This window comes from Lacerta agilis, chromosome 13 (genome assembly GCF_009819535.1).
Source record: "Lacerta agilis isolate rLacAgi1 chromosome 13, rLacAgi1.pri, whole genome shotgun sequence".
NCBI classification, from domain to species: Eukaryota; Metazoa; Chordata; class Lepidosauria; order Squamata; family Lacertidae; genus Lacerta; species Lacerta agilis.
Window position 1 is genome coordinate 385832 of NC_046324.1, and position 27502 is coordinate 413333.

The 27502-nt window shown below is 47.2% G+C and overlaps 1 protein-coding gene and 1 pseudogene across 1 annotated transcript in view; one reads left to right on the forward strand and one right to left on the reverse strand.

Moving 5' to 3' along the window:
- Positions 1–22769, forward strand: part of PTPN9 (protein tyrosine phosphatase non-receptor type 9) — a 53127-nt gene extending 30358 nt beyond the window's left edge. The window contains exons 4-13 of the mRNA XM_033166977.1: positions 450–574; positions 1828–1933; positions 5937–6047; positions 6762–7090; positions 9465–9558; positions 11676–11745; positions 16556–16634; positions 17694–17844; positions 19510–19717; positions 22037–22769. Of these exons, the coding sequence (XP_033022868.1) occupies positions 450–574; positions 1828–1933; positions 5937–6047; positions 6762–7090; positions 9465–9558; positions 11676–11745; positions 16556–16634; positions 17694–17844; positions 19510–19717; positions 22037–22251 (1488 nt within the window). The 3' untranslated portion in view covers positions 22252–22769. The remainder of the gene's footprint in view (positions 1–449; positions 575–1827; positions 1934–5936; positions 6048–6761; positions 7091–9464; positions 9559–11675; positions 11746–16555; positions 16635–17693; positions 17845–19509; positions 19718–22036) is intronic.
- Positions 22770–24360: 1591 nt separating this feature from the next.
- On the reverse strand, positions 24361–24591 carry LOC117057238 (annotated as a pseudogene).
- Between the last annotated feature and the right edge of the window lie 2911 nt (positions 24592–27502).

Consider the following 27502-nt stretch of genomic DNA (forward strand, 5'->3'; position numbering starts at 1 on the left):
CACTTCTGTGTGTCGACATTTTTATCCTGCAGCGACCCTACGAGGTAGGCTGGCAACACCTGCTTTGCCTCAAAGTTCCATGCCATCAGGTAGAAAACATGCACAATCTCATCTGATCCAAAAGCTAAGCAAGGTCAGGCCTGTTTAGTACGTGGATGGGACACCCCCTGGGAATACTAGGTGCCACGGGCTTCTGCTGGGATAGTTCAGTTGGAAGAGCATGAGACTCTTTAATCTCAGTCATGGGTTCAAGCCCTAGGTTGGGCATTGCAGGGGGTTGGACTAGATGACCCTCATGGTACCTTCCCACTCTACAGTTCTATGATTCTAGGATTCGGTCATGCAACGGCCAGAATTCCAAAGTGGCTTTGAATGGATTTTGACTTCTTATGCCCCTGCAGAGATTGATCTTCTTCATTGCTGATCTTTTCTCTCTGGCTTTTTTGCAGAGCGTGCGAGATCCCACTGGAGCGTCGATTGCCCTCTTCACTGCCAAGTTGCACCATCCCAACAAAAGCATCCAACATGTGGTCCTCCAAGCGCTCTTCTACTTGCTGGACAGAGCTGTGGAGAGGTGAGTAGAACACTTTCCATCCCTGTGGGGTTTGCTTCCTTCAGATGACTGCACTTCAATAATGTATGTGTTTTCCCCTTCGGCATCCTGTGTGCAGTTTTTTGTGTGTCGACAACCCTTGCTTTTTTGCAGCGTTGCCTTCACATCTGACCCAGAATGAGATATGTATAAAAATATAAGCAAACCTCGTGGATCTGGCCAGTGGCCCATCTAGTCCAATGTCTTGTTCTCACAGGGGCCAAACAGATGCCCCTGGAAAATCTGTAAAGAGGACTTGAGTGCAAGAGTCCTCTCCTTCCTTTGGTTTCCAGCAACTGGTCTTCAGAAGCGTTTACTGCCTTCAATTATGAAGGCAGAGCCAAGCCCTCAGGGCTAGTAACCACAGAGTCCTCTCCTCCATGAAGCTATCTAATCTTTGGTGGCCATCACTGCCCCCTGCAGGAGGGAGTTCCATAGTTCAGCTATGTGCTGTGTGAAGAAGGGCTTTCTTCTATCTGCCCTGAATCTCCCAACATTCAGCTGGAAGCCCACAAACTTCAGTGTTACAAGAGAGAGAAAAAAACTTTCCTCTATCCCCTTGTGATGCATAATTTTATAAACTTCTGTCATGAAGAAGAGTGCATGTTAATTCTGGATAACTTCAGTCGAATAGTTAAGCACATACTTTATCCTGTTAAATTAAAATACTTAACGTTGACTGGATTATGATCTCAAGGACCAAAAGCGCGTCTTGTCCTGTCACCCATGGTGGCCAGCAAGATGCTTCTTGCGAAGCCCACAAGCAGGACATGTTCATCAGTGATCTCTCCCTGTTACCCTCCTCCAAAGTCATCTGCTGCCTCTGATCCTGGAGGTTCAATGCAGTAATCATGACTTAATGGCCAGTGACATTAAGGAGGAGACCTCCTCTCCATGGATTGGTCTTACCTCCTTTTAAAGCCTTCTGAGTTGGCTACCCTCACCTTATCCTCTGACAATGAAGATTCCTATCAATTAATCCTGGGCTGTTTGCAGAAATACTTCCTTTTCTCCCTGCCAAACATGGGAGGACCCTGAGCTCTCATGGAATGAGAGAGGGAGAACATCTCCCTATTCACGAGGCGTCATTTTAGAAACCTATAAGCACCACCCTAAACATCTCAGATTCTGTTGATTTTTCCATTTCTGTCCTGATTCCTATACAATGGATATGCTGATGTGCTGTTACTGAAGTCCTAACTTGTGCACACTTTCTCTTTTCTACCCCCCGCCAGCTTTGAAACTCAGCGAAATGGCCTGGTATTTATATATGACATGGCAGGCTCCCACTATACCAACTTTGAGCTGGACCTCAGCAAGAAAATCCTGAACCTTCTGAAGGTAAAAGGAAGGGTCATTAGTGCCGGGGGGGGGGGCAACCTCTCTTTCTGCCAAAGGCTGCACTCCTGTGGGGTTGATCCCTAGCAGCAGCTATGGGCAGGGATGAAACCAGTGGTGGGCTGGGTCACACACACCCCAGTAGGCAGTGCCCCCTTTTCCCCTCTCTCCTGCTCCCCTCTTTCTCTTTCTGTCACTCCCTTTCCTCTCTCTCATTCCTGCTGTCTCCCTGCCCAGAAGCCGTAAGCAATTGCTTGCCAAAGGCTGTTGAAAGGACACCAAGGCCTGTCGGCTACAGAGACGTGGATGGATCCTGGAGTTGTTTGGAGTTCTGTCCTCCCTCTCATTGCGGAGGTTCCCCTTGGTTTGGCTAACATTATGGCATGAGGGGAGGCACCAGGAATGGGGAATTTTATGGAGTCAATAAATGGGGTAGCCGTCAAGGTGGCTCTTGGCTTGGAAAGATGGCAAAGTAGCCACGAGGATTGTGCCTTCCCCAGCCTGTGAAGCTTCCTCCAGAGGTTGTTGCATTACAAGTCCCATCAGCCCTTGCAGTGGTCATGCTGGATGCAGCTGATGGGAGCTGTGGTCCAACAGCAACTGCAGGCCCCCTGGATGGGCCGGACTGACCTTATCTCTGGCCTCCCCCTTGCTGACCTTGGGAGGGGGAAGCAACTGGAGGAAGGCTGTGGTGCTGCTCTTAAAGGCTTAAAGTGTGTTGGGCCTGGGAGCAGGGTGGTCCTTCTGTCAGTAACCAGCATGTCTAGTGGTTAGACAATTGGATAAAGACCTGGGAGACCAGGGTTCAAATACCTGCTCCATGAGAGAGCTTCTTGGGTGACCTTGAAGCAGTCACAGCCTCACAGCCTAATCTACCTCACAGGGTTGTTAGGAACCCTACTGGATGAGGCCCATGGCCCATCCCATCTAGCATCCTGTTCCCACAGCAGCCACCAGACAGCTGCAGGAAACGCACAAGCAGGACCCAGGCCCAAGAGCCCCCTCCCCACCTGTGGTCTCTAGCAACCAGCATTCAGAAGCATTATTCCCTCTGGCCAGGAGAAGGAGCAGAATCCTCTTGGCTAGTAGCCATTGAGAGCCTGCTCCTCCATGAATGGGTCTAATACTTTTTAAAAGCTGTCCCAAGTTCTTTTTTATGCCCCCTGAATCTTCCAACCTTAAGCTTTGATGGCTGTCCACATGTTTTAATGTTATGGGGGAGGGAGAAAAACTTTTCTCTCTGCTCTTTCTCCCTCTCATTGGTCTTTTTATAGACTTCTCTCAGGTTGCCTCCCTTACCTCCCTTTTCTCTGAACTAAAAAGTCCCAAATGGTACAACGTTTCCTTGTTGATTCCCCCACCACTTACGCTCTTAAGCATGTTACTCTTAGAAGGTGTCTTCTTAAAAGAAAAAGAAAAAAAGATCCTGTTGGTATTTCACTTTTGAAGTGGGAGAGCTCTCCTTTCTTGCCCAGTGGCTATGACATCAATGTGGTGCAGATTATGTTTTCACCTGCACTGGAATACCAAGATACCCAATCATGCCTTTTGGATGGTCCCTCATAAACTGGACAAAGGGACATACAGTCGTACAGTGGTACCCCGCAAGACGAATGCCTCGCACAACGAAAAACTCGCAAAACGAAAGGGTTTTGCTATTTTTTAGTTGACTCGCAAGACGAATTCGTCTATGGCCGTGCTTGGCAAGACGAATTCGTCTTGCGCAGTACCACTGTAAGCCGGCTGGAGCTGCGCCGCGCCGCGCTTTAAAGCTGCAGCGAGCGAACAGCACTGCTGCTGTTCGCCCGCTGCAGCCTTAAAACGCAGCGCGGCATGGTCCGGTGCCGGTCGGAAGGGGCGCTGGCCGATCGCGCCCGCGGACTTTTTCCCCCATAGGAACGCATTAATTTAATTTTAATGCGTTCCTATGGGAAACTGTGCCTCGCAAGACGAAATTATAGCAAAACGAAAAGACGAAAATTTCGTCTTGCGAGGCACCACTGTACCTTGGTAGTTGAACGGCTTGGCTGCTAAACAAATCAGCTCCCAAACACCACAAACCCGGAAGTGAGTGCTCCAGTTTGCTAATGTCTTTTGGAAGCTGAATGTCCAATGTGGCTTCCGCAGCTTCCGATTGAGTGCAGGAAGCTCCTGCAGCCAATCAGAAGCCTTGCCTTGGTTTTCAAACCGTTTCGCGAGTCGAACGGACTTCCGGAATGGATTAAGTTCAAGAACCAAGGTACCACTGTACTTACTGGGGAGGGATCCAATAAGGCTGTACCCAGACTAGGCCTATTGAACAGTCATGCCTGTCATTTTTAAATGGGTCTACTCTGAGTGGGGCTAACATGGAACACAATCCACCATCTGGCTGTTGAGATGCTGGGGAATTGGCAAATCACAGATATGGAACACAAAAGCAGAACCAAAGAGGTCATCACCTTGGACAGGATGACAGCAGTCACTGCGGTTCAGTCAAGGCATTTGAAGCCATTTCCCAGAAAAGTCAGGAGCAACCATTTCCTCTATTTAATTGACCTTTTTAAAAAACAAAAAACAAAACAAAATAAATAAATAAGAGCATTTGAAGTTTCCATAAATATGTTCATCCAATTAAAAGTGAGTCAGTTAATAGCCCTGGAGCAGTGGAGTGCTTGTTTGAAATCGGAGCCTATGGCATGGAAAATCTCTGTCCCTTAAGCCTGGATAGGAAGACTGTGCAGCGGAAATGTGTTCTCTCGCCGCCCCCTGTTGGGACTCCTTTTTATTTAGTTCATAGTTTCACAACTGAACAAAAATGCAAAGAGCAACAGCCTTTTACTGAGTCAAACCATTGTTCCATTTAGTTCAGTATTGCCTACACTGACCAACAGCAGCTTTCCAGAGTTTCAGACTGGAGTCTCCCAGCCCCACCTGGAGATGCTGTTGGGGAGGGAACTTTTCTCTGCATGTAAAGCAGTGGCAATAACCACAACCTCCCCCCAACAAAATTCTCTTGTTGGTTTGCCAGGGAGGAAGGAGTTGCCTTTTAGCCCAGCCTTCCATATGACTGGTTTCTCTTCATCTTCTGTGGACCCCTGAAACCTCACTTTGCCATCTTTTCATATACTTGGGTCTCCCTTTGTTGGCCACAGGAGGAGAAAGCAAAAAGGTTGGCAAGAGGGTGTTGCTGTCTTGCTCGCAATCCAGATTGATTCTGGTTTAGCTGCTGGCCCTCAAGCCAGTTGCCTGACTTTCCAAGACACCTGTGGAAATCCTTCCTATTGGATCAGCACTTTGAGGTGTTGGCTGTCTCCAACTAAGTTCTTCTCAGGGTAGACCTATTGCAGTTAAGGCAGTTGTGCCCATTAATTTCAGTGGGCTTACTCTCAAGTCAGACTAGAGTGAGTTAGAGCACAAGTTTCCGTGCCGGCCCTGCAATAAGGCTGAGTGAGCTTTCGACACTTCAGGCAGCAGCTGAGTCCCCAGCAATCCCTCTCCTTGGGAAGACAGAGCTGTATGGTGGTGCGGCCTGTTGCCTCCCTCCCCTTGGTAAAGTGGCCTGCTCCCCTCAGGTGTGCTAGAGGATGCACCTGAGGTAAGTTCAGATTCTGCACATGGCAGGCAGATTTGATTTAGTCCTTTGCCTGAGACAGCCAGATGTCTTGGGCTGACTGGAAAAAAGCATAAACAATTGGCCTCTGCCTCATAAGAAGCACCTGCTGGATCAGGTCCCCGTGGCCCATCCAGCGGCCAGCAAGATGTCTCTCTGGGGGAAGTCCGCAAGCAAGGCTGGAGTGCAAGATCACAATGCTGTCCCCTTGCGATGCTCAGCAGCTGGTCCTCGGAGGCATCGCTTTCTCTGTCTATAGGACAGGCAAGGCAGAGCTGTTGGGCTGTAGCCATCAATAGGCTTCTCCAGAAGCCTTGTGTGTGCGTCAAGTGGCTACCTGTCATGGATAATGCTGACAGCGATTCAGAAACATAAATTTCCTTCTCCAAACTGTTCTTCCCTGCCTCTTTTCAGGGAGCTTTCCCAGCCCGTCTCAAGAAGGTATTCATTGTGGGTGCTCCTATGTGGTTCCGAGTTCCATACTCCATCATCAGCCTGCTGCTTAAAGAGAAACTCCGGGAAAGGGTGAGTGGGCCTCCACCATTTGCCATCTCCATCGTGCTCCTCCTCCTTCCTACTACTACTGTTGTTACTAATACTATTATTATTATTATTATTATTATTATTATTATTATTATTATTAGTTTTTGTTTGCCCTTCCCCCTAAGCTCCTAGGGCAAGTTGCAACAATCAAAACACAGTATTAAAAACAGTTTAAAACAACTTGCAATCGCTGAAATAAGGTGGGCTCCAAAAATATGCACCTCAAGTGTCACCTCAAGGTGCATCTTTAGCGTTCGCCGGAAGCTATGTAATGAAGGTGCCAGGCACACCTCTGTGGGGAGGGTCTCCCACAACTTAGGGGCCACCACAGAGAAGGCTCTCTCCCAGTCTCCATCCACCCACCCCCATGCCTGTGAGGATGAGGAAACAACTAGATGGGCCCCCTCTGTCAATCTCAGCACCTAGTAGGAGGTTTTGTAGGGGAGGAGGCAGTCTTTCAGGTATGCGGGGGGCAGGAGGGCTGAGTAATTTATGGCTTTAAACACCCACATGAGCACCTTGAATTGGGCCTGGAAACAAACTGGCAAGCAATGCCATCACCTGACTGCTGCATTTTGTTGTTGTTTAGTCGTTTAGTCGTGTCCGACTTTCCTTCCAGGGCAGCCCCACGCAGAGCACAGTGGAGGGTTCATGTTTTGCTGTGCTTCCCTTCCCCCCCTGCCCCCTCTCTTGTAGGTCCAGATGGTGAAGATGTCTGAGCTGAAGGAGCACCTGCCCCAAGAGTGTCTCCCTGAATACCTGGGCGGATCCCTCAAACTAGATCCCCTCAGCTGGAACTGCAGGTTCCTCCCACAGCAGAACGGCCACCCAGACCCCCTCGATGAGCTGATTCTGGTGCCACTGGCATCCCCCCGGGACAACGGCTCGGTGCACACGCCGGGGCCAAAGGCCATGACGGTGCAGGAGGTGCTGGAGCATGTCACTCAGAAGCAGAAGCGGGGCATCTACGAGGAGTACGAAGGCATCCGGCGCAGGAGCCCGACAGGAACGTTTGCCTGCTCCTTGTAAGGGTTCAAGTGTGGCACTGGGGGCAACAGGTGTGGCAGAAAGGGGGAGGGTGATTGCTCCTGGCACCCCTTGCCAGAGGAGCACCCATAGGATTCCGCAGTCTTGGGAAGAGAAATGCCCCTTTCCTCGCCCCACTCAATGTCCAGTTTCATCCAATTGATGGTGTTTCCTGCTTGGCAGGGGGTTGGACTGGATGGCCCTTGTGGTCTCTTCCAACTCTGATTCTATGATTCAATTTCCGCAACATTTTTAGGTCTTCACTTGTAGCCTTGTTTGTGGCCTGCAGAGCACCAGGTGGTTGGCTTAGAGAACAGTCGAACCAGCTCTTGACTGTGGTCAGTGCCAGGGTGTATCCTGTCATTTTCCAGGAACACTGGGGAAATTTATCCCATGCGGCAATATGCACAGGAATTAAGCTCTCCAAGAGATCCATATTGAAGAACATAAGAGGAGTCTGTCAGATCAGCTCCACAGCCCATCACATCCAGCATCCTCTTCTCAGTGTCCAGCCGATGCCTCTCTGGGGGAAGCCCAAAAGCAGGATTTGAGCCCAAGAGCAGCCCTCTCCCTTCCTGTGGTCTCCAGCAACTGCCATTGAGAAACCTTGTGGAGGCAGGGCAGAGCCACTGTAGATTGAGGTTGAATCCTGACAAGACAGAAGTACTGTTTTGGGGGACAGGAGGTGGGCAGGGGTGAAGGACTCTCTAAAGCTTTAGGCACACTGGTTTCAGGATCCTGTAGGGATAGTACTAAATCGTCCGCAAAGGCCCTCAATTTATATTCCTTCTCTCCCACCCTAATTCCTTTTATTTGCTTCTCTGATCTAATCCTGCTCAAGAGTACCTCCAGGACCATAATGAATAGTAGCGGGGAGATAGGGCACCCTTGTCTCGTGCCTTTTTCAATTCTAATTTCTTCGCATATCACATTATTTACAATGATTTTAGCTTTCTGTTCTTTATAGATGGCATTAATGCCATTCATAAATCTATCACCAACTTTCATCTTTTCCAAGTTCTTTTTCATAAAAGTCCAAGATATATTGTCAAAGGCCTTCTCCGCATCTATAAACATCAATACTGCTTCCGTATTTATCTTTTTTTCTAATCTCTCTAATATATCCACATTTTGGACTCACAGCTGTCCATGGAGGCACAGGTTAATTCTATATCCAGGGCAGCTGTCTACCAGCTCCATCTGGTACACAGGCTGAGACCCTACCTGCCCACAGACTGTCTCGCCAGAGTGGTGCATGCTCTAGTCATCTCTCTCTTGGATTACTGCAATGCGCTCTATGTGGGGCTACCTTTGAAGGTGACCTGGAAACTACAACTTATCCAGAATGTGGCAGCTAGACTGGTGACTGGGAGCGGCCGCCGAGACCACATAACACCAGTCTTGAAAGACCTACATTGGCTCCCAGTACGTTTCCGAGCACAATTCAAAGTGTTGGTGCTGACCTTTAAAGCCCTAAACGGCCTTGGTCCAGTATACCTAAAGGAGCGTTTCCACCCCCATCGTTCTGCCCGGACACTGAAGTCCAGCGCTAAGGGCCTTCTGGCAGTTCCCTCACTGCGAGAAGCCAAGTTACAGGGAACCAGGCAGAGGGCCTTCTCGGTAGTGGCACCCATCCTGTAGAATGCCCTCCCACCAGATGTCAAAGAGAAAAACAACTACCAGACTTTTTAAAGACATCTGAAGGCAGCCCTGTTTAGGGTAGCTTTTAATGTTTAATATATTATTACATTTTAATAGTTTGTTGGAAGCCGCCCAGAGCGGCTGGGGAAACCCAGCCAAATGGGCGGGGTATAAATTATTATTATTATTATTATTATTATTATTATTATTATTATTATTATAGCTACGAATAGCCTCTCCTCTAAGGATTTGTAAAATCCTTTTTTAAAGTTGCCTAGATAGACGGCCTCAACTGCCTCCTGCCTGAGAAAGGACTTCCCTTTTATCTGTCCTGAATCTTCCAGCACTCAGCTTCATTGTATGTCCATGAGTTTGTGCAGTGTTTTTCAACCACTGTTCCGCGGCACACTAGTGTGCCGCGAGATGTTGCCTGGTGTGCCGTGGGAAAAATTGAAAAATTCAAGAGAATTACTTTATATATAGTCAATATAGGCACAGAGTTAATTTTTTTAACATTTTCTAATAGTGGTGTGCCTTGTGATTTTTTTCATGAAACAAGTGTGCCTTTGCCCAAAAAAGGTTGAAAAACACTGAGTTTGTGTGTGTGTCTTCTTTAATCCAGAGGCCTTGAGAGTCCCCTTTGGCCCACAAGGCAAGGTCCCCCATCTCTATGTTAGAGGCAAAACAGGGGTCCTTGTGCTGCGCTCACGGTGCCTGCTCTTCTTGCCACAGGTCTCCCTTCAACCAGGAGAAGAACAGATATGGGGATGTGCCGTGCCTTGACCAAACGAGGGTGAAGTTGTCCAAACAACTCAGCTATCCAGAGGTAAGCTGGCTGAGAGTTTGGGCTCTGCAAAGCTGCCTTGTATTGAATCAGACTGCCGGTCTAGCTCAGCCCTCCAGAATCTGGTTCCCTCTGGTATTTATTTGCTATGTTTATTGATCACTCCTTCCCCCACAAGGGTAACTCAAACCAACTTACAAAATCTAAATGAATAAAACGGTCAATCCTGATTTTGAAACATAGAATTCAAACGACCTACAAAGTCAAGGAGGCCAGAGATTATTAAAGAGCCAAAGACCTGGAGAAAAAGCCTACCCAGGGAGAGCATTCCACAAGTGGGGAGCCACCACTGAAAAGGCCTATTCTTGGGGTGCCAGCCTCCCATCAAGGGGGCAGGTGAAGAAGGGCCTTGGAGAATGATCTCAAGGTCTGGGACAGTTCATAGGGGGAGAATCAGTCTTGGAAGAATTGGGTTCATGAGCAGCAGAAGTCTCCATACGTCAAAACCAACACTCTGAATTGGGAGCCAGTGCAGTCAGTCTTGGGTTGAAGGAGCGTCTCCACCCCCGTCGTGAGATCCAGCACCGAGGGCCTTCTGGCGGTTCCATCACTGTAAGAAGCCAAGTTATAGGGAACCAGGCAGAGGGCCTTCTCGGTAGTGGCGCCCACCCTATGGAACGCCCTCCCACCAGATGTTGAAGAGAACAACAACTACCAGACTTTTAGAAGACATCTGAAGGCAGCCCTGTTTAGGGAAGCTTTTAATGTTTGATGGACTACTGTATTTTAATATTTTGTTGGAAGCCGTCCAGAGTGGCTGGGGAAATCCAGCCAAATGGGCGGGGTATGAATAAATAAATAAATAAAATTATTTTATTTTGGTCTTTTGTGTTCAGACCATCTTGCCCCAGTGAGAAGCCTGGCCCCCAAATTTTGCACCAGCTGCAGTTTCCAAGCAGCCTTCAAAGCTAGCCCTATGTAGAACACATTCCAATAAGACAGGGTGCTGGACTACAACTCCCATCATGCCTCCCAAGTGGTCCTGCTGGCTAGGGCTGATGGGAGCTGGAATCAAAGATCATCTTCCAAGTTTGGGAGACTGCTACTGTCTGCACTGACTCATTATCATTATCACTGACTCATTATCATTATTCAAAGTCAGAAATTGGGGTTCTTGTGCCATGCTTCCCACCCCCCAAAAACCCTCCCACAAATTCTGTGCTTGCAATCAATGTGAGCAGAAGACATTTTTGGAAATGGCACCCCTGTTTTTTAAGGACATTTTTCTTCCACATTTGCGTTGTCCAAGGAATTCAGGACAGCTTACTTAGTGTTTGGTTCCACCCCCATTAAACTCTGAGAGAATGGTGAAGCAGATGAACAGCAATGAGCCCAAGATTGCCTTGTGAGCTTTGTGACTGAGTGGGGAATGTAGCCCAGGTTTCACCGCTCTTATGTTCATTTACATTTCCAGGCAACCCTGCAGAAGCAGTATGCAAAGGCAGGAAGTAGCTAATGGGGAAGACCTGATGCCTGAGACTCTGGGGAAGGGCTGTCATTCAGAGGAGATGATACTGTGTTACACCAACAGCAGTTTAGGGCAAGGGCTCAGAGCTTAGTGGCAGAGCAGCTGCTTTGAATGCAAAAGGCCCCAGGTCCAATCCCCAGCATCTCCAGATAGAAGAACCATCAAGTGAGATGAAAGATGTTCTCTTCCTCAACAGCCGCTGCCAGTCTGAGTCAAGTGCCCTTGGTTACAAGGACAACCAGGTTCTGCCTGAAATAAGGCAGCTTTTTAATCCAGTTCATGTATTCACAGACAACAGAGTATATTGAACCAAGCAGCTCCACTAGCACAAGCATTTTAGATGGTGCAACAAAACTCGCCCTCCCTCTCCTTTCCCTGGATACCCCCTAAATCGCTGCGGGTTTCCCTCCAACCCTCCCTCTGGAGCATTCCTCCTTCCAGCGTAGAATCGGGCCCATTTTAGCCTTTTGCATGCAGTGGTGTAGGAGGAAAGCCATGGGCTGTTGCCCCCACCCTTTTCTCCCCTGCACATACACATGCGCCCCTCCAAGGGTGTTACAGTGTGCCTCTGCTTGGGTGTCACTGCTTTGGCCTGTCTGTAAGGGTGACCTTTCCTGTTGCATCTCTCCAGTTGACAGATTACATCAACGCCAGTTTCATGGATGGCTACAAGCAGAGGAATGCATACATTGGCACCCAAGGTAGGGAGGCCCTGGGCACATCGGTGTTTGGGGTGGTGATCTGGCATGGGGAGCAGGGTGGGTGGGAGGGCAGCTGCTGCATTCCTGCAGAGACCATGTTGCAGAGGAAGCAGTGGTGGCACTTTCCATCACAAGCCGAGATACGAATTAGAAGAGCCCAGCTGGATCAGACCAAAGTCCCGCCTAATCCAGTGTCCTGCCCCTTGGAAGCTCAGGAGCAGGACTCGAGTGCCACAGCACTCTCCTGGCTGGTGAGTCCCAGAAACCGGCATGCAGAGGCCTGCTCCCTTTGACCATGGAGACAGTGCAAGCCTTTGCAGACAGAAGCCACTGATCACTGTTCTCTTCCATGAATTTGTCTGATTGCCTTTTAAAACCACCCAAGTTGGTGGCCATCACGGCCTCTTGTGAGAGCGAATTCCTTTTTATTAGTAGTATTTTTTATAGATTTTTTTTAAAAAAGATTAACAATAATCCAACAACATTTCATGGCATTCCATGGTTTGGCACTGGGCTTCCATCATTAAGCTTCATTGGCTGCCTCCAAGTTCTAACATTAGGATAAATAAACTATTTTTCTGCTTTCCCCATGCATAACCTTATGCACCTGTCATTGTATACCTTGCTCACATTTTTTCCTGAACTAAAATGACCCAGATATAACCTTTCTTCTCAAAGGGATTTCTCCATTCTCCTTGATCTTTTTGGCTGCCATTTTCTGAACCTTTTCCATCCCTACAATATCCCTTCTCAGATGAGGCCTCTCTGCACCTTCTCAGGGTGCCTTTCCAGTGAGTTCTGCCCCCCCACCCCACTCCAAGGTGTTCAGAGCTTTGCTGTGTACAGTTCTAGTCACGCCACCTAAAAAAAAAGGATATTGTGGAGTTTGGAGACGTGCAGAAGAGGGCAAGTGAAATGATCATGGGATGGAGTGACTCCACCATGAGGAAATCAGGCAACATTTGGGACTTTTTTTATTAAAGATTTTCTTGATTTACAAAAGTGTGTGCAATGTCTCTCTCGCATTTTTTCCATGTAACATTTTTACAAATCAGTTTTGGTTGTTGAGACATTAGGGAGAGAAGGGGAAAAGAGGCGGGTGGGGTGGGGGAGATAGGTGAGGTGGGGTGACAATATTTCTGTTTTACTTAATATATGTAGGGTTTGGTGTCAGCGTTGTTTGCGTAGGTTCTCTGTTGTTCGCTTGTGCTTCTTTGGCGGTGAGAGAGGTCGGGGTTGGCGTAGGGTGTGATCCTTGGTTTCCTATGTGAGTGGGGTGGGTGGGTGTTTTGGATCAGGTTAGCCATATTGATTTGTGTGCTGTTGGTAGATTTTTGTCATTGTCTTGTTGGGCTGTGTGTATGATGAAGGGGAACCATACCGGGGTGAAGGTGTCTTCTTCTGTTTGTCCCCGTGTCAGTTTCAGGTTACTGGTTAATTTTTCTAGTAGGGCTGTTTCCCATACTACTTGGTACCATTGGTCCATGTTTCCTCCTGACAGGTCTTTCCAGTGTCTGGTTATGATGTTTCTGGCTGCTGAGAGTAGATGGGTTATGAGTTTGTGGTGTAAGTGGGCATTATTGTCTTGGAAGATGTTTAGTAAGACCAATTCTGGGGTGGTTTATAGCACTTGCTTGGTTATTTTACATATTTCTCGTATGGTTGTTGCCCAGAATATTTGTATTTTGGGGTACTCCCACCACATGTGGAGGTATGTGCCTGTGGAGGTGCACGCTCTCCAGCATTTTGGTGAGGTTCCTGGGCGTATTAGCGCTAATTTTCTTGGCGTTAGATACCACCTGTAGGTTAGTTTTAGGGTGAGTTCTTTTCTTTTCATTGATATGGATTTAAAGGGAAGTTTAGACCACATTCTAGTCCATTGGGTGGGGTTGATTTCATATCCTATGTCATCTCCCATTGTTTTTTGATCGTGTCTAGGGAGCTCGTGGGATTCTTGAGTAGTATTTTGTATATTGCGGATACCATCCCTCTGCCGTGTCCCTTTGTTTTTAGGGTTAGGTTTCGAAGGTTGTCAGGGGTCTAGTTGCTAATCATTTTACTGCTGGATTGTTTAAGAGGGCATGTAATTGGTGTTGTGTTAACCAGGGCATTTGGGTGTTGTAAGGTCCTCGGTTAGTTGCTTATGAGTAAGCAGGCAAAACTCTGCGTTTTCCTTTAATAATTTTATTGTGCATACTATGTACAGTGCAGAGCTAACAAGTTCATGTCTGTATCAAGCGCCGGCAGAATCCGGGAATGGCCCCTTCCGGTTCTGACCCCAACAATAGAGTTTCGGTATACAAAACCCCCGCCTTCCATCCTTTCGTTTCACCCCTTGACGCCTTTGGGGCGACGGAAATTGCATGCCTCCATCGCCCCTTGGGCTAGGGGAGTGCACGGTCTCTCCGGCACCCCCAGAGCCTCGACCCTCTGTCCCCTGAAACCCATGCCCCTCCCTGCTCAAAGCCTCCCTGCTCCCTCCGCTGCCAGAGGAGGTGCTGCTGGTCAGGTGGGGCCGGGGCTCTCTGTAGCATCCCGAGAGCCCTTCCACCACCTTGCGCTGCACCGGGGACAGTTCCCTGACAGGTGTCTTCTAATTTGTCCTGTATTTCTTGTGTTGACATAGGATTGTTATTTTTATAAAAGTCTATTAGGTGATATAGGCCTTTGGATTGCCAGGTTTTTATTTGGAGGTTTTGTGCTGCATGGTGGAATAGTGGATGGTAGGCCAGGGGAGTTAGTGGGGATGGGGTTGGGGATAGTTTGCCTGTTTCTGCTTTCCATGCTTTGAACATGGTTTGTGTGTATCTGTTAAGTGTTGTGGGGATTTTTCTTAGTTTGTTTGGGAGGAGTGGGTATGCTGTGGTGCAGATATTTTCAATTGTGTCCCTTTCTAGGTGTATCCATTGTTTTCTCTCGTCTTCTAGTATATATGGGGTTATATGACGTATTTGGTTGGCACTGTAATATGCTTCTATGTTGGAGATTCCCCATCCTCCTTCTGAGGTGGGGAGGTGCAGGTATTTGGTGCTTATTCTTGGTTTTTTGTGTGAGAAGATAAGTGTAGTTTTCTCTCCCATTTGCGGAGTTGGGTTGGGGGAATCCAGATTGGGAGGGTTTGGAACAGGTTAGTTTTGGAAGGGTGATAATTTTGATCATGGCTATTTTGTCTGAGAGAGTGGAATTCATGTTGTTCCATCTCTTTAAGTCTTTGTTTATCTGTTGCCACAGGGGTTTGTAGTTGTGGAGGTATAATTTATTGAGATTTGGGACTTCTTTGTTTAGAAAAAAAGGCCAGTAAGAGGTGTTGTGATAGAGAAAGTGGATAGAGAATTCCCCCCCCCTCCTCTCTCATAACACTCATAGACAACCAAGGAAGCTGAATGTTAGAAAATTAAGGACAGGTAAAAGAAAGTCCTTCTTCATACAGTGCATAGGTAACCTGTGGGAACTTATGCTGCAGAAGGCAGTGATGACCCCCTCGCCAGCTGGCTTCAAAAGGGGATTGGACAAATTCATGGAAGAGGTGCTCTGCTCTGCCACCCTGGCCAGAGGGAACAATGTTTTTGGATGCCAGTTGCTGGAAACCCCAGGAGGAGGAGAGGGCTCTTGTGCTCCAATCCTGCTTGCAGGTTTCCCAGAGGATTCTGGGAGAACAGGGTGCTGGGTTAGATGGGCCCTGGAGCTGATCCAGCAGGCTGTTCGGAAGAATACAAGCATTGCTGCCCTGAACCAACCCAAAGGTCTCGCCTTCAATCTCGCCACGTAAGAAGAGCCTGGTTGGATCAGGTCAACGGCCCACATGTTCCAGTACTCTGTGCAGAGACTGAACACATGTTGATGTGAAACCCACAAGCAGGGCATGGGCACACTCTTCCTTGTGTGCTTGGGATCCCCAGGGCAGGCAGCACTACCCGGCCCAACACTCCCGTGTCCAGCTCCTTAATGGAGCTGGCTGTGCCCCTAGCATCTCAATGCAGATTGGGAACATGTGGCCCTCCAGTTGTGGTTGAACTTCCAACTCCCATTAGCACCAAACCAATGGTCAGGGGTGATGGGAGTGACATTTGGAGGGCCACAGGTCCCCCCTCTCCCATCTGGTGATCCAGGACCTCCCAAGGTGAGAGCTTCAGTTTTAGCTCTCTTGGCCAATAGGCTTAAACCAGAGGTTGGGGAAGCTGTGGGCCTCCAGATGTTGCTGGACTACAACTCCCATCATCCCATCATAGGTTGTGTGGGCTGGGTCTGATGGGAGCTGGAGTCCAAGGCTTCTTGCAATACTTTGGAAAGGCCCCCTAAGACAATGACTTTTGCCACAGGTTTCTCACCACATCTTACGATACTTATTTGGTGGGGATGCATTTAGCAAGTTAACCATGGGTTGAGGAGTTGTCTGAAGCTGGGTTTATAGCAAGCCAGGCTGTTGTTCCACCCAGTCCAGGGCTCTCTGACTGGCAGCAAAGCTTTGTGAACTGAAAGTCCTTTGAAGGGGAAATGCCAGGGAGAATGAATCCTTATGTTAAACCTTTAAATGAAGTCTAGTGGCTTTAGATAGGACCTGGGAGACCACAGTTTACATCCCCACACAACCATGGAGCCTGGCAGAAGACCTTGGGCCAGCCATCTTCTCTCAGCCTCGTCTACCTCACAAGGCTGCTGGGAAGATGAATGAGGGCAGGGAGAACATCTGCACCACTTGGAACTCCTCAGAGGAGAAATAGGGTAGAAATGCCATAATAAAACAGAGCCTCCAGTTCCTTTCCCTTCTTAATGTGTGTGTCTATCTGTGTGTGCTGCTGCTTCTCTTCAGGGCCGTTAGAGAACACATATGGTGACTTCTGGCGCATGGTGTGGGAGCAAAATGTGCTGGTGATAGTCATGACTACGAGGTGAGTGTTCAGGCAGAGCTACACCTTCATTCTGCACCTGCACTGCCTTGTGACTGGGAGAGGCACAGGTGCCCCAACAACTGACCACCTGCCATTTGTGGGCTCAGAGGTTTAGGTGCACACTTGCTTATTTATTTCATGAAGTTTATATATGGCTTGATTGTTAAAAAGAAAAGAAAGAAAACCCTCAGAGGGGTTTACAAAAAGAATAAAAAAGAATAAAGTCATCAGTAAAAAAGGATGCTTTAAAACATTCAGGAGACAAAATCTACAATAAACTAAGTAATGGGTGGGAGAGCTGAAAAAAAATTCACATCTGGCAACCAATGTGCCCCTTTGGCTTCAGATAGGACATGGGTAAGGTAAAGGTAAAGGGACCCCTGACCGTTAGATCCAGTCGCAGATGACTCTGGGGTTGCAGCGCTCATCTCGCTTTACTGGCCAAGGGAGCTGGCATACAGCTTCCAGGTCATGTGGCCAGCATGACTAAACCGCTTCTGGCAAAACTAGAGCAGCGCATGGAAACACCGTTTACCTTCCCGCCGGAGCGGTACCTATTTATCTACTTGCACTTTGACGTGCTTTTGAACTGCTAGGTTGGCAGGAGCAGGGACAGAGCAACGGGAGCTCACCCTGTTGTGGGGATTCAAACCGCCGACCTTATGATCAGCAAGCCCTAGGCTCTGTGGGTTAGACCACAGCGCCACCTGCGTCTACTTGGGTAGATGAGGCTAAAAAGCCCGGGACAGAAATGTTCATGGTGGCTCCTTGACCAGAAGCAATGTATTTAGCATTATCTCTGGAAGTGTACACTCGATTATGACCAAACTAAGCCGCCTCATAGCAAAACATACACCAGGATTACTCAAAAGCACACACACAAATAACATAGAACCATCAAATCCTTTAATTGTAAAGTTCGAAGGGACCCCCTGCAAACTGCTTGAACTTGGCCTGGTAGATATGCAGATGTAATTCACAGGAAACACAGAGTCTTTTTTCAGTGGGGGCTCCTGATTGAATCGGTTAGCCCTTCAACTTCCCTTTATTGTGTTCAAGGCTGGAAGAAGGAGGCAGACGGAAGTGTGGCCAATACTGGCCTTTGGAGAAAGACTTCCAGACTTGCTATGGAAACCTGACGGTCACCAATCTGGGAATGGAGAACCTCAACCATTACAAGAAAACCATTCTGGAGATCTACAACTTTGAGGTAACCACAAATTTCTCTAAGTATTTCTCAAACTTGAGTCTTCAGCTGTTGTTACACTACAACTCCCATGATCCCTAGCTAGCAGGACCAGTGGTCAGGGATGATGGTAGTACAACAACAGCTGGAGATCCAAGTTTGAGAAACACTGCCTAAGGCAGTATTGTGTTCTGGTCCTGAGGAAGAGTCCCACGAGACAAGGCAGGTCGGTTGTCCCAGCACCAAGGAGGGCTGCTAGGGAGCATCTCGCTCACTGGTGAGAAGGGCCATAGCTGAGTGGCAGAACATCTGTTTTGCAAGCAAAAGCTCCCAAGTTCAATCACTCCAGGCAGGGTTGGGAGAGACCTGCCTGCCTGGAATCCTGGACGGACTATCCTGAGAATGTTTGTCTTCCTAATACAGACACAGGGAACTCTGTAAATGGTCAATATGTGTAATGTCTGATTCATGCTGGACATTGTGAACATTAGATCTGTTGATCAGTGAATCTGCAGTGTATCCAGCTGGAGAATATTCCTACTGACTAAGCAGAGTGAAATGCCTTGCAGACAGTCAAGTGTTGGGCCTACTCGCAAGCATCACTGGAGGGTCGAGGGCACAGCATATGCACTTTATGCAAGGCCTCTCAGAATTCTGGGCCACATTAGCCTGAATTCAGCAGCAAGGAAGGCCAGGTTCTACATTCTGAAAAAATACTGAAAAGTTGGATTCTTTCACTTATTTTGCACCTTTGATTCTGCTTTTTCTGTGGTGACCAGAAGCTATGGAGAACTTGAATCTCCAGTGTCTGGAAATCTTGATAGTTACATTTTTTGTTTCTTTGGGCTGTAGCCAATGTAAAGGTAAGGCAAAGGTAAAGGATCCCTGGACAGTTAAGTCCAGTCGAATTTGACTATGGGGTGTGGCGCTCATCCCCTCTTTAGTGTTGAGTTAAATTCAACTGGCAATAGCGCATACTTGCCAGTGGAGGGTTGTTTCACAAGACAATGTGCAAGTGGCTTGCTGGCAACTTTGTGGCACAACAGATTGTGCAATCTGTTGCACAAAATAGTTTTCCCCAGTGCAGCTCTTGCATTGGATTAATCCGTTGCGCAACATTGCAACTCCTTAGTCAGCCAGCACAAGAGCCTTTGCCTGAGCGCACAGAGAACATTTAATACAGCCCTGATTGCTCAGCAGCCATTGTCTCCATAGAGAGTCAGTGTGACTTAGCAGTTAAGAGTGCTGCACTAAGACCTGGGAGACTTGGGTTCAAATCCCAGCTCTGCAATGAATCTCACTGGGTGACATTGGGCCAGTCACTCACTTTCAGCCTAACCTGCCTCACAGGGTTGTTGTGGGGGTTAAATGAAGAGAGGGAGAACCATGTATGCCACCTGGAGCTCCTTGGAGGAAAAGGTGGGACAGGAATGCATTAAAATAAATAATAAACAAACACTTTCAAATATATATACTTGGGGTTCCCATTATGGGTATACAGTTGGGGCCTGTTGCTTATGTCAACCTGTGAAGTAATTGCGACCCTTCCAGGAAGCGATCACTGCTGGTCTATGGAGAAGAGAGGTGAGAAATGGTGTGTGTCCAGGTAAAGGGGGCGACATAAGAGAAGGGACCGACAAGAGCGGGGTCCATTCCATTCTCTCCCTTCTGCCATTCTCCCCCCCACAGAGCCGCGAGAGGCGCCTGGTGACCCACTTCCAGTATGTGAGCTGGCCTGACTATGGTGTCCCGACCTCGGCAGCAACTCTCATCGACTTCCTGGGGGCTGTCAAACATCAGCAGAGGGTGGCTGTCAGTGCCTTGGGGCCACGCTACAAAGGCCATCCTGGTGGGCCACCCATTGTGGTGCATTGCAGTGCTGGCATTGGCAGGACAGGTAAGGATGCTGAGACAAAGAGGCTTTCAGTGGACGCGGGTAGCGCTGTGGTCTAAACCACTGAGCCTCTTGGGCTTGCTGATCAGAAGGTCAGCGGTTCGAATCCCTGCGATGGGGTGAGCTCCTGTCAACCTAGCAGTTCAAAAGCACGCCAAAAAAAGTGCGAGTAGATAAATAGGTACTGCTCTGGCGGGAAGGTAAACGACATTTCCGTGTGCTGCTCTGGTTTTGCCAGAAGTGGCTTAGTCATGCTAGCTAGCCACATGAGCCGGAAAAACTGTCTGCGGACAAACACCAGCTCCCTCAGCCTGTAAAGCAAGATGAGCACCGCAACCCCAGAGTCGTCTGTGACTGGACTTAACTGTCAGGGTCCTTTAGCTTTAGCTTTTTTAATGGAAAGGCTGAGAAAGACATCTGCCTGCAGCCTTAGTGACTGGTTGGCACTGACCAGAGATGGGGCCTTGTCAGTGGTGGCTCCTCATTTGTGGAGTGAGGCTTTCTCAGGCATGGTGTGTCCCAGCTCTTTCCTTATTAACATTCAGCCAGGATTTCAAAGCATTCCTGTTCACCCAGGCATTTGACAGCAGTGGGTACTGTTCCTCTAGCAACCTGGAAATTAGTCTTAAGGGTGTGTGGCTGTTTTTAGATGTTCTTAATTGTTTTTAAACAACTAAGGCCATTACACTTGCATAAAACTGTTCCAAATGGAACACACCACCATAACACTGGCCAGTTGCTAATCTCCCTTTCCTGGGCAAGGTTCTGGAGTGAGTGGTCGCAGACCAGATCCAGGCGCTTTTGGAAGAAACTGATTTTCTGAATCCATTTCAATTGGGGTTTAGGCCTGGTTTTGTCACAGAAACTGCTTTGGTCGCCCTGTATGATGACCTCTGTCGAGAGAGAGACAAGGGAAACATGTCCCTGTTAATTCTTCTTGACCTCTCAGCAGCTTTCAATACCATCAACCATTGCATCCTTCTGGAGTGACTCTCCGAACTAGGGGTGGGTGGCACCGCTTTGTGGCGGTTCCAGTCCTACTTGGATGGTCATTCCCAGAGGGTGTTCTGTGGGGAATGCTTTTCAGCCCCATGGAACCTTCAAGGTGGGGTTCCGCAGGGCTCAATCCTATCCCCCACAATGTTTAACATCTACATGAAACCACTGGGCGGGGTTATCTGGAGGTTCGGAGTACGTTGTCAGCAGTATGCTGATGACACTCAGCTCTATTTCTCCTTTACATCTGCAGGTGAGGCAGTGGAAGTGCTGGTTTGATATGGGGTTTGATATGGGGCCCCAGAGCTGTTCTCTTCCACAGCTCCTCCTCTCTGGCAAAACCTTGAAAGCCTTCATTATACACCTTTATGCGCCAGGCAAAAACATTCCCTTTTAACCAGGCCTTTGGTTAACCTGATCAACATCCCATACCCTTTTAAAATGTGGCTCTTTTCAGGGGTTTTATTGGGTTGTTGCTTTTATTTTTATTTTATATACTGTGATCTTTTTATGTGAACCGCCCTGAGACCTCCGGGTATATAAATTCAATTAATAATAATAATAATCAGACAAAAAGAAAATATGTGAAGCAGACAGGGCTTCCTTATTCCTATTTGTGTACACCTGTGATATTTTTCAGGACAGTGGAATACCTTATATCCAGAGTTTTCTGTCCGTGAGTGCAAGGGCTCTTGTGCAAGACCTCTTGCATTAGTGGATGGGCGAATTTCAGTTTTGCGCAGTGGAGGAATCCAGTTCAGCAGCTGCATTAGACAGCAGACTGTGCCTTCTGTTGCAGGGAAAACATAGCAGCAAACTGCTTGATCTTTCTCTTGCATCACAGCGTTCTGCTGGTGCAAAACATTTCGGCTGCGGAAAAAGTATACCTTTGTTACTTTAAATTAGCACTTCATTGGATAAAACCCACAATGAATGAATGAATGAACATTTCGCTGAAATCGATCATAGGGTTTGAAGAACGGGTGGGGAACCAAAACGTGGGGAGCCTGTGGCCCTCCAGGTGTTAAGAACATAAGAACACTGGCCCGTCCAGTCCAGCATCCTGGTCTCACAGTGGCCACTGGCAAGCAGGACCCAAGCACAAGAGCCCTCCCTCCTGCAGTTTCCGGCAACTGGTATTCAGAGCCACCAACTCTGGAGGCAGAGCAGGGCCATCCTCCCTGACCGTTGGTCCATGCTGACTGAGGCTGGTGGAAGCTGGAGCCCAACAACACCTTGAGGGCCCCAGGATGTGGGGGGAGGTGGATGTGGAGTGTCCAAGGGGTCCTGGCTTGGGTATGGCTTACGGCGATCTTCTTCCTCCAGGTACCTTCTGTGCTCTGGACATCTGCCTTTCTCAACTTCAGGATGTGGGCACACTGAACGTGCAGCAGACGGTGGTGCGGATGAGGACACAGCGAGCTTTCAGCATCCAGACCCCTGAGCAGTACTACTTCTGCTACTTGGCAATCATTGAGCATGTGCAGAGAGAGAACCTGCTCCCTTCCTCCTATGCCTGGGCAGGGAAAGAGAAGAGCTAATAGGAATCCTGGCCCAGCAGCCACAGAGCAGCAGGGACCAGGCCAAACCCTGTTTCCTCCCTCCCTCCCTCTTGACCAAACCAGATTCGTCGGCATCTTCAGATGTAGCATTGCCCAGAACACTGATGTGAGCCAATTTTTCTGCTGCTGAGGCTGTCAGAAACTTTCTGTTTGACTAGCTGGCTAGCTCAAGTCGCAACTAGTAGCCATGGGCTATGAAGGCTTGCATTCTCCAGGACTAGCACCCTTGATTGAACTGTGCCTTATTAAACAAAGAACAAACCAAACTTCCGGCCCTGACTTGCCACTGGAGGCAAAGAGGGAGAAGATGGAGCTCCTTGTCATGTCAGCGTCCTCCACCTTCTGGAGACGGAAGTGGTGCTGCTTCCCTGGTTCTGATGCAGAGGGAACCCTTTCCAGTTATATCCAAGGCCGGGATAGAAGACTTCTGTCTTGCCCACCACTGAATCTAGGTGTTTCCGTATCTGTATGTACTTAATACACACTCCTTGTTCAAAGATGTAGCCAGTATTCTCTTTGCATAGATAAGATGCAGAGTCCTAATATCTTACAGGGACCTTTTGTATTGAGTGGCAGCGTCAGTGTTATGAATAATTTTAATGGTTCTTGTTTGCCCAGCCTGCCCATGGTGGGTCTTGCCCACTGTGCCATCCCAGTTCACCCACTGATGTAGCTTCAGCATACACACACATGCAAGGGCACACCTGTTGTGCAGACGGTGTACAGGCAGTGTGCAAGTTGTGATGTATCACACAAATGCCGCGGTGCCTGGTGTGTGTGTGTGTCCATGTGATGTTGCCACAGCAGGATGCACCCTTAACCTGCAAGGATCCTCTGTGCCACATCTCAGTGGGATTCTTCTCCCTCGCCTTCACCTTTCTTGCCTGTGATTGTATCTTAAGCCTGCAGAAAAGCAGGGTGCAGATCTGTGGGTCTCTTTTCCTGCGATGTGGGGCGGAGCATGTGGAACCCACTTGCAGTTTTGCCGCTTGCCAGGAATGCTAGGCAGTTGTTGGTACGAAAGACTCATCGGGACAGTGTGGATGTGAGTGGCCAAATAAGTGGGGCTTAACCCCCAAACATCTGGGAGAAGGGAGGTAGAGGAAGGAGGTTTGATATGGGGCCCCAGAGCTGTTCTCTTCCACAGCTCCTCCTCTCTGGCAAAACCTTGAAAGCCAATTTTGTTTAAATGGTGGAATTCTTGCTCTCTACATTCAGTTCTTTCTCCTTGCGCAGCCTGCCAGTGACAAGACTGGGAGCTGACAGCCACCCTCCTCCACCCCAATTTCTGCTTGGAGAGGAGGAGGAGGGTGGCGGCATCTGAGCTGCCCTCAGTAACTTTATACTGGAATAAGCTCTTTTGAATGTGCATATTTTTTATTTTTTTACAATCTCTTTCTTTTTTTTCTTTCTTTCTTTTTCTTTCTTTCTTTCTCAGTTTTGTATTTAACATTAACTTGATGACGTCCGAATTGGAAATAACTGTAAATGTTCCTATTTGCTATTGTATGGCGATTTCTCTCTCCCCCTCCCCCTCTTTTGTATTTGCAAATAAATATACCTACAACCCACACCTTCACTGCCGTCTCATTTGTTGGGTTGGTTTAAAGCAGAGGTGGCGACAGTCAGGGCCCAGGGGCCAGTCAGCCTGCCTGTTAGGACTCTTCCCCAGGCCCCCTCCATTTTGATACTTCCGGTGCTGGTTTTGCCTGAGAGGAACAGGCCCTTGAGCTGTGATAATGCTTCCTGCTTTCCCGTATGGAGCAGAGTGGGGAGAGTTGGAGACGCCCCTAGGGCTTTGGCCTGGCTCCCATAGCAAGCTCCAAGTTGAGTCTGTTTGCTCCACCCCCTTCGCCTCTGGCCCCACCCAGCCCTGGCATGCAGCTTTCCATTAACTGATGAGAGAATGTGCTCAAGCTAGAAAAACATTAGCCTACTTGCCCCTCAGTTAAAGCATGTGAATGATTGGGAGATTCCTGGTGTGGGTCAGTTTCTGGTACCAGCTTAAACTGTCGTGGTTTCTTTCCCAACGTCCTGGGAATTTCCATTTTGCACTGAACATCTCTCAAAAGTAGTTGATTTGTTTATTTTTGGTGAGCCATTCTTGAAGATGTACTGCTATACCGGATTGATGTGTGGAGCAGATGGAGGAAGCCCCTATTCCATCTCCCAGTTCCAAAAACCCAGTTAATATATGATTCTATGATTATATATATAGTCCTCAAATCCAGGTTGTATTGGATATTAAACTGATAAGAACAGATGAATTAGCATAGGTAATGTTTTTGCATGATCTTAGCTGAAAGGCCAAGAAGCAGTCAGATCATTTACATACCCAATTTCCTACAAATCCACTGTGCTCCAAGCAGCTCACAGAAGATGGGAAAGTGGGAAGCTGTTTATATGGAGTCAAACCATGGCAGAAGTTATCCTGGATGTCCGAAGGGATCTCTCCCAGCCCTTTCTGAGATTGCTGGAGATTGAACCTGGAACCTGCTACATGCAAAGGAAATGCTCTGCCTCGTACCCAGCAGTGCTTGGGCGTTCTAAGAAGCCAAACAAAGTCATTGCACTTTTGAAATATGTGGTTTTGGAAAGTTCAGTCTGCCATATTGATTAAAAATGACATCCAATTGTACCCAAGCGAAAGACAAAAAAAACCTGGTGGACATGCGAGAAAACAAAATTATTTTGGGAATCGATTTATAATGAGTTGAAAAAGATGTTTAAGTATACCTTCCCCAAAAAGCCAGAAGCTTTTCTGCTGGGCTTGATGGGTGAAGAAATTGCTAAAAAAGATCAAAGATTGTTTATATATGCAACAACCGCAGCAAGAATACTTCTAGCCCAAAGGTGGAAATTACAGGAAATGCCTACGATTGAGGAGTGGCAGACGAAAATGATGGAATATGCGGAACTTGCAAAACTGACTGGCAGGATCCGAAACCAGGATGAATCAAAATTCCAAAAGGATTGGAGTAAATTTATTGATTATATAAGATCTAACTGTGGAAGTTTGAAGACACTAGCGGGATTGGACTGACCCTACGACATTGTGGAAGGTTTAAAGAGAACCTGTGTGTTTATATTGGACTACAAAACCTGCTGACGTGAAGGGGGGAAGTCAAAGCTCGGCAGAGCGAGATTTATTGTTATATGTTTATAATGTTTATAATCTGTTTAATTTGTTTAACTGGGAAAATATAATAAAAATTATGTTAAGAGCTGGTCTTCGACCGTAATAAAATTTATTTATTTCTTCTAATAAAAATTATTTTTTTAAAAAAAGACAGAAAAACCTGCTCCTTGATATCAGGTAAAATTGGGTTACAAAAGCTAAGATGAGTCCAAATGCATAGCAAATACAGAAACAACTTTCCAAAAATTTTAACAGATAAATTCCTCTCATGCAAGTAGCTTGTATCAGTCCAGCTTCTTTTCTTTAAATCCTGCACAAACTGGCATTTCGCCCTACCCGTCACACCGCCACAAAAAGCCCTTTAAACATAAGCAATTTATCTCATTTATTGAGACCTACTAGACACCACCTTTGCTGCTGTTTTGGTCTTCACCTGGAGTGGAAAAAGGATCTTTGATTCTGGTTTCTCCTATTCTTTACTTGATTATATTTTCTTTCTTTCTTTTAAGAAAAAGAAAGAAATCAAAGTAATTGGGTGGTTAAAGCTCAAAATTGCAGGCATTTTGTTGGCAATAAAATGACTCACTCTTCTGCTTCGTGCAAATCCTGTGACCTACCGTTGACTGAACTCTATTAAGGATTGTTCTATTTGTCCAATATTTAGTTGCTGCCTTTGTTGCAAGGAAAGAGGCAGCCCTTTTTTCCTTTTTACATCACAGTCATAATTACTGAAACCAAAACACCCACTGAGTTCTTTGGCCCATGGCTACAAGTCAGGGGCAGTGAAATAGCAATGGCAAAAGATGAAATACGTCTGTCTCTGACAGCACAGAGGGTTTCCCAGTTGCCTCCACATATTACCAGCCTGTGAAGTGAAATCAATAACTCAGCATGGAATCCCAGATCTCAGTACCTGTGATTCAGTCAGCCTGACATCAATACCAGGAAAGATTCTAGAGCAGATCATTAAGCAAAGGGTCTGTGAACACCTAGAAAGGAATACTGTGATCACTAAAAGTCAGCATGGGTTTCTGAAAAATAAGTCATGCCAGGCCAATCTGATCTCATTTTTTGACAGAATTACAAGCCTGGTAGATGAAGGGAACACTGTGGATGTAGCCTATCTTGATTTCAGCAAGGCCTTTGACAAGGTGCCCCATGATATTCTTGTAAAGAAGCTGGTAAAATGTGGGCTAGACAATGCTACCATTCAGTGGATTTGTAACTGGCTGACTGACCGAACCCAAAGGGTGCTCATGAATGGCTCCTCTTCATCCTGGAGAGAAGTGACTAGTGGGGTGCCACAGGGTTCTGTCTTGGGCCCAGTCTTATTCAACATCTTTATCAATGACTTGGATGATGGGCTTGAGGGCATCCTGATCAAGTTTGCAGATGACACCAAATTGGGAGGACAGGATCACACTTCAAAATGACCGTAACAGATTAGAGAACTGGGCCAAAGCAAACGATGAATTTTAACAGCGCTCCGGGAAGGAATAGGGGAATAAAATCTATTTATGAGAAGCAATCGGCTAATTTGATAATAAACGGAGACAGAACGGAAAGTTTTTTGGTAGAGAGGGGCACCAGGCAAGGCTGCCCCCTCTCACCACTGCTGTTTATTTTGCCATTGGAAATATTATTAATAAACATAAGAGAGGAAGAGGAAGTAACAGGAATAACATTAGGTAAAGAGAAATTTAAAGTTAGGGCCTTCGCAGACGACATCCTAGTTACAACGGAAGACCCGGAGATAAGTATTGCCAAAGTAATTGAATTAGTAGAGGATTTGGGGGGGGGTATCTGGATTTAAATTAAATATGGAAAAAACGAAACTCCTGACAAAAAAATATGCAAGCAAATGAACAAAAGGAGTTAGAAAAACAAATAGGATTACAAATTGTCAAAAAAGCCAAATATTTAGGAATAGATATAACCATGAAAAACATAAATTTGTTTAAAAATAATTATGAGAAAACATGGAAAGAGGTAAAGAAGGAATTTGAAAGATGGAATAGATTAAATTTATCTTTATGGGGGAGAGTTTCGATTGTAAAAATGAATGTGCTGCCAAAAATGCTTTATTTATTT